The sequence below is a fragment of the Trifolium pratense genome, linkage group LG6, assembly GCF_020283565.1.
Source record: "Trifolium pratense cultivar HEN17-A07 linkage group LG6, ARS_RC_1.1, whole genome shotgun sequence".
In the NCBI taxonomy this organism is placed as follows: domain Eukaryota; kingdom Viridiplantae; phylum Streptophyta; class Magnoliopsida; order Fabales; family Fabaceae; genus Trifolium; species Trifolium pratense.
Window position 1 is genome coordinate 39,683,476 of NC_060064.1, and position 12,575 is coordinate 39,696,050.

At 30.7% G+C, this 12,575-nt stretch overlaps 1 protein-coding gene and 1 non-coding gene across 2 annotated transcripts; one reads left to right on the top strand and one right to left on the bottom strand.

Annotated features, from left to right (window-relative positions):
- The first annotated feature begins 1,161 nt into the window (after window positions 1-1,161).
- On the top strand, window positions 1,162-5,678 carry LOC123893173 (probable WRKY transcription factor 75). The gene is made up of 2 exons (XM_045943099.1): window positions 1,162-1,763; window positions 5,325-5,678. Exons 1-2 carry the CDS (start codon window positions 1,306-1,308, stop codon window positions 5,500-5,502), a joined length of 636 nt encoding a protein of 211 aa, XP_045799055.1. The 5' UTR covers window positions 1,162-1,305; the 3' UTR covers window positions 5,503-5,678.
- Window positions 3,596-3,667, bottom strand: TRNAT-UGU. The gene has a single exon. It is a non-coding gene; the product is annotated as a tRNA-Thr (tRNA).
- Window positions 5,679-12,575: the final 6,897 nt, after the last annotated feature.

Genomic DNA, 12,575 nt, shown 5'->3' on the forward strand with positions numbered 1-12,575 from the left:
AAAGTTCAGATCCATTTATTGAAGTGTTAAATATATTTTTGATCCTTACAAAATGATGACTTTTTAAGTTTAGTCCTTGTTTAATTTTTAGTCCCCAAAATCATGCATTCATTTTTAGTTCTTGCTATTAAGTCAACATGTATTTTGTAACAAAAAAAAAAAGTTAAGGTTATTTAATTGAGTTCTTATTTCTAAATGGATTGTGATGTGTTGGGTTATTTAATTAAGTCTAATGAGAGTTCTTAGCCTCTATTCAACTATATAATTGTCATCACATCAACAGTTAAGGTTAAAACCTAATTTTGAAGTTTGTCATCAGCTCTCTAATTTCATGAAATCTAAAGATACACAATTTCCTGATCTATTTGTTAACGTAATTTATAATCTTGTATCTATATATAATTTTAAATTCCAACATTATATACGTATGTGTGACATTTATCTATGTATCGTTAGTATGTAATTATTAAGTTTTGTATGTCATTCTTTTCTTCAATTAAAATATATCTTTTTATATTTAACTATATTTCATGAAAGCAACCTCAATATTCAAAACATCAAATACAATTTTTACGAAAAAACTAATATCTAAAACGGACAACTTTATCTGATTGAGTCAAAATAAAAACTTGCACCACTTTATATATACCATTATGTATTTTAGCATGGCCCAATCTATCTATACTATTTTTAGTTTTGCTCTTTCAAACAAACTATTTCAATTCAAAAATAACCTTTTCAATGAACTCTATAAAATAAAAGCCTTATATTGGTTTTATTCATTTGGTTGAATATAATAAAACATATAACCTAACAATTTCAAATGTGTTACATATGACATAAGAAAACTATACTACTTAATGCAAGCTTTATAGGTAGGTAAACGATCCATAAATTTCAACGCGTGTGTGAGATAAAGTGGTGGCCTAGAGAATGTATACACCATGTACAATTAATCAATCATACATTACATATGTGTGGAATCTGCATAGTTATGTAACTCTTGTCTTGCACCCTATGATAAACTCAACTAAATTCAACTACTTTAGCTCAACTGCCCTATAAGTTTTCACAAAACACGACACAACATAAAGGATACGTGCCCCATATATATTGCATTTAATAAATTTCGTTATCATCAATGCATGCTAGTGTTACTATTACCTCTCTCAATATGTAGTGCATGTATTTTATGGTTGCCAAACCTCTTCTACCTTCCACCATCTTTATTAATTTCCCCATTATAAATTTCAACCCTAGAACACTCTCATAATTTTCTCTCTTCATTGAAATCAAGAGTGCTCAATGGAAAGCCAAGACCCACCAAACCCACCGCCACCATTAATGATGCCGCCGCCGCCACCACAACCTCAAAACAACACCTTCTTCTTTACTCCTTTACAAAATTACCCTATGGAATCTCAAGATCAAGGTCTTGGTGATATTGATTGGGGCAATTTTTTCTTAGGTCAAAATAATAACAACTTACTTGTTGGGGATGCTAAGGAGATATTAATGGATAATATTCAATGCACATCTTCTTGTTCTAATTTGTTGGTGAGTAATAATGAAAGTGGAAGTTATAAAGTGCATGAGGAAGAAAAAGGAAACAAAGAGGAGAAAAGGGTTAAAGGTGGGAGATTGAAGAAGACAAAAGTACCAAGGTTTGCATTTCAGACAAGAAGTGTTGATGATATTTTGGATGATGGTTATCGTTGGAGGAAATATGGACAAAAAGCTGTCAAGAATAGCACATATCCCAGGTATATATATATCTATCTATGTATGTATTTTTCATGTGTGTGCTTGAGCCTATTTGGTAATTTTCTTCTACGTATATATTGCACCCTCAAATTTTTTATTTTTATTGTTGTTGATATATTGCACCCTCAATTTCAAATATAACAAAAAAATTATTATTATTTTATTATTAGAGCTTTATTTTATGTATTTTTTTTAAAGAGATGCAGACGAACTAGATATTTACATATAAAATATAGTAAATATCCAATTTGGTCCCTAACATTATAATGAATATTATTGATTTTAAAAAAATTATACTTCCTCCGTTTATTTTTAAGTGTCTTTTGACGTCGGATTTAACGTTCTTATTTAACCGTTCTTTTGGTATTTTAAGAGTATGGTTTGTCAATTATATTCATTGTCAATTACTCTTATTTTTTTCAATGAAATTAATTATTGTTGATATATTTGAAAAACTAAAGTTTTTTTTTGGTACATACTCCCTCCATTTTTTTAAGTGTCCATTTAGAGCAGTGACACCAAATTAAGAAAGTGTATTTTTGCACCTTATCTTTCTATTATACAAAAAAAAAACTTTAGTTTTCCGAATATATATCATTATTAGTTTTATTGAAAAAGATAAGAGTAATTGACAAATGGTGCAATCTATGAAGCACCGACACCTCGTGTCGGGGTGTTCGACACGTGTCGGATAGCTCAGATCGGTGTCCAAAAAAATCAAGAATTTCCTTTACTTTGACACTCCTTTGATCGGTGTCCGACACCTGTAAGACACTTAAACGACACGTGTCGGACAAGTTCCCAAAAAAATTGTTTTTTCTTTTGCTTATACTATCCTTAGACACATATCAGACATATCTACAAAAGTTAAAGATGTGTCGAAACAACATTATTAATCAAAGAGGGCTGGAGACATTACATTTCGAATACAATATTTTTTAACTTTTTCGATAGTAGGTGGATAAATAAAGGTAAAATACTATTATATCTTGTTTTAAAACATTTTTTAAGAAATAACTTTCCCAACTTAGATTTACATGTATATATTTTAATTCTCAATTTATATTTTTTATAAATATGTAGCGGTGTCGGTGTCTGTGTCGTGTCGCGGTGTCCATGTCAGAGTTCGTGCTTCATAGGGTACACTTGACAAATTGCACCCTTAAAATACGAAATTGACAATTAAATAGGAACGCTAAATCTGACGTAAATGGACAATTAAAAAAAATGGATGAAGTAACATTTTTACATAATATATTAAATTTATTGGAAAGATAAAGTGTGTGTAAAACAATACTCCCTCCGTCCCAAAATGTTAGTCCTTTTCGAGTTTTGCACGGAGATTAAGAAATGATAAAAATTGATAAGTTAAGTCATTTTTACCTTTCCTTTATTAAGAAAGAGAAAATATATTTAATTAATATTTTAGCTTTAGTAAGGGTACAAATGGTAAATGATCACTAATTATGCATTGGTTTCTTAAAAGGACTAAAGATTTGGGGCAAAACAAAAAAACTAAAAGGACCAAAAATTTGGGACGGAGGGAGTAAGAATTTATTGGTGGATTAAAATAAGGATATAATAGAAAGATAAAGTGCAAAAATACACTTTAATTATTAATTTTGTGTTACTATTCTAAAAAGACTCTTAAAAAAGAAATGAAAAGAGTAGTGAATATTAATCTTAATTCTTTCATTTTTTTCTCTTATCTTAATTCTTTCATTTTTTTTCTCTTGCTACAAAAGGTGTAATATCTCCATATTTATTAAAAAAACATTTTTTTTAAAGAAAAAAAATGACACAAACATATTGAAATTTTAAAAACTGAATTTGCCCTCACGCAGGATCGAACTACGGACCTTTAGTTTACAAGACTGATGCTCTACCACTGAGCTATAAAGGCCAATTCATTATCAAAGTTCTTTTATAAATATATTTGCGATTTTGATATCAAAACATAAATATTTAATCTACCTTAACATAGTAAAAATCACAATAAACTTTTAAAATTATAATTTAGGAAAAATTTTCCTGTTGATGCAAAAATAACAATATACTACCTTCATTTCATAAATATAAAACTATCTTAAAAAATTTCTTTGTCCCTTTTCATAAGACTCATTTTAAATTTGCATCGGCATTAATTTTTTTTTTTTGCTTTCATCACTAGTTTAATCTGGTTTTGAGGTCAGCTCAACTTAATTGTAATTATAGTGCACCTTTTCAACAATATGTAATAAATACTTTAAATAAAACAAACTCGTTATCTTTTTAAGGATAAAGTTGTAAAATAATATCTCGTTAATTAGATTCTTCTCATTATTAGATTTATCTGTGATATTAGTCATTTAGAGCCTATTTGGATTGACTTATTTTTTAGCTTATGCAAAATAGCTTAACAAATAAATAAGCTTTTATGTATTATTTATAAGTTTGTTAAGGTATTTTATGATATAATAGCTTATGAAGATACATCTTTTACTAGAGAGAACTTATGAATTTATATAAGTGCTTATTTATTTGCATAAGCTAATTCTCATAAGCTCAAAAATAAGCTAATCTAAATAGACATTAGTTTCATATGCAACTTTGGCATTATCAATTTTATCATTATAGTTAAACCATTTTTTTTTATCATTATAGTCCATAAAAATTCTATGGAGGGATAATTTTGATATGATTATTTTTCTATTTCATCATTTTAGAACTATAACTTCGGTGAGAGTAGAGAAGTAGTCACCTATTAGCAGTAGCGGAGCCAGGGGTGGCCAGGCAGGGCCATGGCCCACCCCAAACTCACTGGAAATTACTAAAATACCCATGGTATTCTAATAAAATTACACAAATATACTATATATTACTAACACGCGTAATTCTTTAAAAATTCTTGTAAACAGCTCAGCGGTTAGTTTGTGACTATGGGATTGGAAGTATGCTGGTTCAACGCCTGCCTATTGCACTTTAACTCCTTTTTCTGTTTATTTTTTAAAATTTGCTATTTTTTTTCTGTTTTAATTTTAAAAAAAATCAATTTTATATGTATGAATAGATTAAATGATTAAAAATTTAAATGTATCAATACACTTGATGTTTAAGGTATTTAATTAAATTTTTGATAATTAATTTTATGCTTATTATAATTTAAATTTTTATATTTAATTTATATAATATTTTAGTGGTTTCCTTTCAAAAAATAAAAAATTTAGTGGCCCATCCGAGTTTTTTTTCCTGGCTCCGCCACTGCCTATTAGGCTATTACTATCTTCTAAGTTTATTCTTTAACTCCCTAAACAAAGGTTACTCTTTTAACAAACTTTCTATATTAAATTAGTGCTTTTTTTTAAAGGCAATTATAGCTCGGGTGAAAAATGATCGTTACCCCCTTTTATATGTTACTAGTAGTACTAGAGTTTGTTTACTAATTTAGATTTTGTATGTTAGATAGTTTTTATGTGACCCCCTTTTTAAGTCTTCACTCTTCATCGCATTATGTATCGGGATAACTAAATGATTTGTTTCTTGATGCATTGGTAATTGGTAAATTAATGAACAACATAAAGAAGCTACTATCGATGCACGCATCACACTTGCAATGTGAAGAAACAAGTGCAAAGGCTATCTAAAGACACTAGCACTGTGGTGACTACTTACGAGGGAATTCATAACCACCCATGCGAGAAGCTCATGGAAACCCTAACTCCTCTTCTAAAGCAAATACAATTTCTTGCTAGCTTGTAATTGTGAAATTGCTTTCTTCTATGTTCTTCATGTATGCACGTACATAACAATTTCGGCATTCTAATTGATATTGTAATTCTAATCTTTACGTACACTTCATATACTTATACTAAGTGCTTTGACTATAAACTTAATTTATATATTGAATCAAGATCAATGCCTATATAAAATTGTATGCATGGTGAGCTTAACTCAGTTGTTATGGACATCACATTATATATGCAGGTGTCGGGGTTCGAACCCCGAACACCCTACTTATTTACCTTAAAAGTGAAATTTCTAGCTACTAAATTATTTTAAAAAACAATCGTATGGATGTAATTAATTCACACTTTCATTTAATGGTAATGTCATATTTGAACTAGTATTCGGACCCGTGCCAAGCACGGGTAAAAATGCGATTAAAAAATAACATCTTAATATTAAAGTTTTTATAATTAAAAAGAGTTTAACGAATATGCTCTATCGGTGTAAATTAATTTTACATTGACATCTAATAGGAATCTAAAATTTTTCCATGTCATATAATTGAAGTGGGATGTAGTGGAATGATTTGGTGAAATACATGGTTAAAATTGATTAACAGTATAAAATTAGTTTTAAAAAAGAAAATTATAACGTAAAATTAGTGTAAAATTTGTACTCCTTATTAATACAATGTTTGCTTATATATATATATATAATAAGCAACATGAACCCTCTTCTCACATTATAAATGCAATGTCGTATCATTAAAAAATAACTAAAATTCCAAAACAAAAATTAATTTGGGACACAAAAATGATATTTTGGAATAGACGGACCAAATTTTTATTTTTATGAAGACTGAGCTAGACTTTGTTTTATTAAGAGAGTTTAATTAAACATGCATTACTATATTTTATTTTAAATAAAAAGGGGTAAACGGGATTGTAAATAAAATAGAGACAAATGAGGTCACTCAAAGATGTTTGGTGCAACAATGGTTTTGTTCTATTCATTTTTTGAGAAATAGGAAATCATGTCTGCTCATCAATCAATTCTATATTGAATCAAGATCGATCAATGCCTATATAAAATTGTATGCATGGTGAGCTTAACTTAGTTGTTATGGACATCGCATTATATATGCAGGTGTCGGGGTTCGAACCCCGAACACCCTATTTATTTACCTTAAAAGTGAAATTTCTAGCTACTAAATTATTTTTAAAACAATCGTAAGGATGTAATTAATTCACACTTTCATTTAATAATTTAATGGTACACTAGTAGAAATATTTCACACTTTCATTTAATAATTTAAAACAATCGTAATGTCATATTTGAATGTCATTTACTAAGAAATATTTCACTAATTCATTATAGTTAATACTCCCTCCGTCCCAAAAAGAATGACTCAGTTGACCGAAACACGCATGCCAATGCATAACTTTGGCGACTAATATCTTTAATTGTATAATAGTAAAAATTATAAAAAATTGATATTTTGAAAATACTCATCGAGACGAATCTAACAACATCTTATATGTTAATATTTATTTTTATTTATTAGTAGAAAAATATGGTCAAAACAATATATATGAATAGTGCATATATTCAAAATGAGTCATTCTTTTTGGGACGGAGGGAGTATGAGGTATTAAGTGTTTCCATGAACTTAGTTCAGTTGGTAAAAGACATTATATTTAATATGCAGGACCGAAGTTTGAACTTGAGACTTATCTATCTTAAGGGTGAAATTTTCATCTACTAGACTACTTGACAAAAAAAAAAAAAGCAATTAAATGAGGTTGTGTAATATCCCGACTTTAATTAATAAGAGAATATTAATTAGAGATAATTATTGAAAACTATTTGGAAATGAGTGGTTAAGTACAAATGGGTTAGGAGTACGTTTTGACAGAAATTATGTTAAAGAAATATTAGGGGTGACATTTTCGTAAATTGAAGGACAATCATTAAAATCATAGTGTGTATATGTATGTGCTCTTGGTAAGAGAAAGAAAAAAAAAAAAAATCAGAAGCTGAACCTTCCTCTCCCTTCTCTGCAACCCGTCGCCTCCTTCTCTCTATAACCCAAATTTTCAGTCTTCCATTAAAGGTAGTGCATGCATGAAATTCTTTCACAAACAACTCATTATGACAACTAAAACACCAAATCCATGTTTAGATTTCTCTTTCCCCCATTCTCTCTTACCTAATCTAGCCCCTCCATAACCAATTTCTTATTCTTCCTCAACCAAGTTATGCATGTGCTAATTGAAGCTTCCATTTATCATGTTATATTGTTGGAAGGTTAATTACAGTGTCAAAGCACTTGTATGGTAATGAAATTCAGAATTTCTCTCAAACTCATTCTCTTTACTGTGGCCGAAATGCAGTTATGATCTTCCAAGCCTTAAAGCAATTGAAGCATAATAGAAAAGGGATAAGGAGTATCTGTTGTGCAGAAGGTTGAGAGATCAAGACCATGGAACAGGGATGAACAAGTTTGAAGGAAAGAGGAGTTTGTAATAAGTCCAAGGAAATTCGTGTTTTGGATATGTCTTCACTAAAATGGTAACTGCTCCTTCTCCAGAAAACTGGATGCGGGTTTAGTTTGTTGCAGCTTTAAATTTCGTCTTTTGACAAGTCCCGGAGTTGTCGATGACATTTTACGGTAAAGGGATTTCAATGACAAAGTTCAAGGTTGGAAATAAAACTACAGAATAGGATCAAATCAAAGAATGAGCTTGTTGGAAGGAGCTAAAAGTGGGAGCTTGGTACTATGGTTGGATGCTCAATTGTTGAGAAAGCTTTTAATTTTAAAGGTGGGTTCCCTTAGAGCCTTAAACTGTAGTTAGTTTAGTACCATAATTTTCCCAAATCAAGAATATGTATGACAACATTAGTTTAGAAAGTAAGTTAAGATATTCCCCAAAATTATGATGCATTGATAACATTAGGAATTTTAGGACTATAATGTGTGTGAGGTGGATTAAATTAAATCTCTAAGTCCGCCTCTACTATAAATGATGGATATTGGTTAATGACTATGACCGGAAGAATATGGTTTGTAGGTGGCATTTTAATGAATTTATATAGAAAATGCAAAACAGAGTACTGAACTGGTGTATTCACTAAGCGAGAATTAACTTCGCTAGGCGAGTATAGCAGGACAGTACACTGCATATTTAATACTTTTCAAACTTAGCCACTCGTTTTAAACCCTTATTCATTTTGGAACTTTTCCATAGACAATATACTGACATACTATGTTTATAGCGTCAAACACACTTCAGGAAATTAAGTATCAGGAATCAGGACAGTGTAGAAATACCTTGGGAGGGAATTCATGGGCAGGATAACCAGTGGCGTCTACACCACATGTTCCACATGTGCTATGGCCTAAGCCTCATAAAAAATAGGGGCCTCTAAAAAAAATTATAGGTGTTGTCCTGATATTTGAGATTATCTTTATTCTAAAACGGGAGATTTATTAGTTACCGTCTTCGGTCCTATATATAAGAAAAATTTTGCTTTTTAGGTTCATTGTAAAATGAATGTATCTAGACTATATTTAGATACATTCATTTTACAATGAACCTAAAAAGCAAAAATTTTCTTATATATAGGATTGAAGGGAGTACAAAATATCCTAAAAGATATTTTTCTATTGTGAATAATTTTTTTAGACGTTTTATAGCTAATTGTTATACAATAGTTTTATCAAATGGATAAAACTATAGTATAATAGAGATTGTCCTATTTATCAAACATTTTTATAGTAGTGAAAAAATGATTATTTTTTAGTGTTATCGATGTTATTTGTAATTTAAATCGATGATAATTCTTTTGATTTTCTTTTTACATTTTTTCTTTTATTAAGGCCTATTTTTAATAATGCACAGGGTCTCCAAAAAGTTGGAGACGCCCCTGAGGATAACAATCAAGATTATCAAGTTAAGTTAAGAAAGTCGGTCAATCATGGTGGTTACTTTTGTACCACGTTATGGGATTCGTTAGAATCCAATTATGTTATGATTGTGAGCTTCAGCCGTGTCGATGTATATTATTATCGCAGACGGATATGTCAGACCTCTGAGACCGGCTCACCTCAGAGGGTCTTTGTTATGAATAAAACGAACAAGATAATAATTTGTGATACACCTCTATGATATTATGTTATGTTATGAAATATGTTACAAAATTATGTTATGGACCGATATTAGGATCAGAGAACTATTAGTTCATCAGTTGCCCCGGGTGTAAGCATCAATAGTAACTGGGTAGTAGGAATTCACTGAGACGAAGTGACTGTTCTCATTCCCCACTTATTTGATTTCAGATAAGCAGGTTAATCGAGATATCTTGGTTTGCTAGCATGAAGATTCAGATACGCGGAGTACATTATGGAGCTGACATCATGTTAATCTTATTATTATATAAGATTCAGTTTATTTGAGTTCAGTAGTTAGCTCAATCATGTATTCATTTAGTGGATTATTGAAATCCTATTCATGTCTTTGATCTTTATGTAATGAAAATTTAATGTTTCCTGATTCAGTTATGTACAATGTTTTAAGAACCGGACCGGCCGGTTCGACCGGGAACCGGACACAGCAGCGGTCTGGATGAGTGTTAAGAAACGGTAGTATGTAGAACCGGAAAAAACCATTTGGAACCGTTCTGAACCGCTCAAACCGTCGAACCGGGGTGATTTTAAAAAACCGGCCGGTTCGGAATCTAGCTTAAAAAAAAAAATATTCCCCTATTTTTCGTTTCTTTTCACGCTCTTTTTTTGTCAAGAATTTTTTTTCCCTTTTTTCCATTGATTAAGATTTGCCTTTGTCTTTTACGGTAATTAATTATCAGAGTTGTAAAAAGATCCGGGCATAGAAATACAGAGACCAGAAGGGTTCAATTTTCTTTTCCTCTGCTTTTATACAAATAAAAGTAACTGATTTGTTTAAAAAAGTAAAAGAAAAGAGAGAGATTTGCTTGAAGAATAGAAAGAAAAGAGAGAAAAAGAACAAGATTGAGCATGAAGAAGAGATATAAGAAAGGATGTGTGTTTACGTGGAAATTTGGTAAACAACCGCTAGTTTAAGTATTTAAACTCGTGAGACCAACTAGTAAATCTCAAGACAATTTTGTGTTTTGTTTACTTAGAAAAATGTTTGAATGTTCGTTTTAAGAGAAAAACAAACACTTATGAAGTAAATCGTTTTCAAACAATAAGAGAAAATGCTAGTTCGAATCGCCTCGAAACAGCAGTTTCTTAAGCAAATACTTAAATTAAACTAAAGAACATTGCTGGAAAATAAATTGCATTGAATGTAAAGCAATTACAAGTAAATGGTTCACAAAACATACATTTCTCCTCAGATCTTCCTTTCGTTCGAACGCCGAGTATTTAGAATTTCAGAGAGAGTTTTATGTAAAAATTTTGTGACCCCTGCTCTGAATGAAAAACTGCTATAAATACTAAGACAAAGTGGTAACTGCTTCTTGATCATCTGGACGCTCTTCGATTTGCCACGTCGACCCACGTTCTCCACTTTCAATCTTCATTCCTTCAGCGCGCGCCAACGCTTATTGGGCCTGTACTGCTCCTTCTGGGCCTGACCCAACTAGCCTTTCAACTTATTTCACTGCTTCGACGCGCTTTTGGTGAAATAACCCTCAAACACAATCTTCAAAGCTTTCGAAACTCCTTTTTACTTCGACATAATCAGAGCTTCGACACAACATTTGAAAGTTTTATTTTGACAATATAACCTTCAAATAAATGTTGGACCCACCAATTATATTTAATTAATAAATACCAAATTCATATCCAACAATGTGCCAATAAAAAATAAGGAAGAAAAAGAATGAAAGAAAAATCTCACGTGATTGAGAAGAGAAAGATGAACGGTGACGACTGATTACATTTGCATATTGTTTGTTGAGTTTGTATTGACTAAGACTAGATTAGATATTTATATTTAGGGTTTAGTAAATAGGCTTGGGTCAAGTATGTTCTTTTTTTCACTAATAAATTGGGCTTATTGTTGAGCTAAGTATTATTATTCTTTTTATTTTATTTAATATTTATTTATTTATTTGTTACTTTCTTAAGTTGTGTTTTGTTAGTTTGTTATAGAGAAAAAAAAAATTATTCTATTTTGTTATTATAGTAAAATTATATGAACGGTTCAATAACGGTTGAATCGGTCCGACCGGTTGAACCTTGAACCGGTAGTCACAACGGTTCGACTTCTGGTCCGGTTCTTAAAACATTGGTTATGTACACTATTGTCGATATTCTGGATAAATCGATATGAGATGTTATAGGTTGGTTGAAATTCAATAAACAAATGATCCTCTCCCGAGCATTTTTTTTCCAAAAAATCCCAGCATTCCATTTAATTACCACTTCAATTTCAATTTTTTATTTTTTAAAAAAATGAATGGTGGAGATGTGGACTAGACCTTCCACAGTAAAAATTTCTATGAAATTTCATGTTAACTTTGCAATTATGATAAATCTGAATACACCAATACATACAAAAAAATTAGTAAAAGTATAGTACTTTGCGGCACAAGTTAATATGCATAAGGTCAATTTTATGTACGGTGCATAAGTTAATCACAACCATCTGATCATAGACATTTTGATGACACATGTTATCATCTCAAAATCTCAAACTAAGTAAGTAAGTTTCGAATTAAAAGTTAAACTAAGTAAGTTTCGAATTGATTCATGTTCCAAATCATGTCCTCAAGCTTTTCCAACCGTTTATTTTGCTTATTTCGCTCAAATAAGTGTTTTCAATTTTTTTAGGTTTTAAAGATTGAATCGTTTTTTAAAATCTTTACCGCCACTGTGAAATCTAAGCATGGATTCATGATCAGCGTTAAATTTCGAGTAAAATGGTATACCCACTCGTAATTTTCGGTTGAGATTTAGTGTTGTTGTTGTGGTCGTGAAGGTTTTTTGAAGCTTTCATGGCTTCCCTTCATGTTCTTCATGAGGAAGAAGAAGGTGGAGGTTGAAGACGATGACGTGGCGACGCGTCATTGGCTCCCTCCAATTTTAAGTCATGACCGTTAGATTATTATAAAACGAT

Bases quoted from the DNA above. Each gene is read 5' to 3' on its own strand.
- LOC123893173 (XM_045943099.1), top strand. From the start codon at position 1,306: ATGGAAAGCCAAGACCCACCAAACCCACCGCCACCATTAATGATGCCG. The intron at 1,764-5,324 runs GTATATATATAT...AACAACATAAAG, and splicing joins AAGAATAGCACATATCCCAG to AAGCTACTATCGATGCACGC.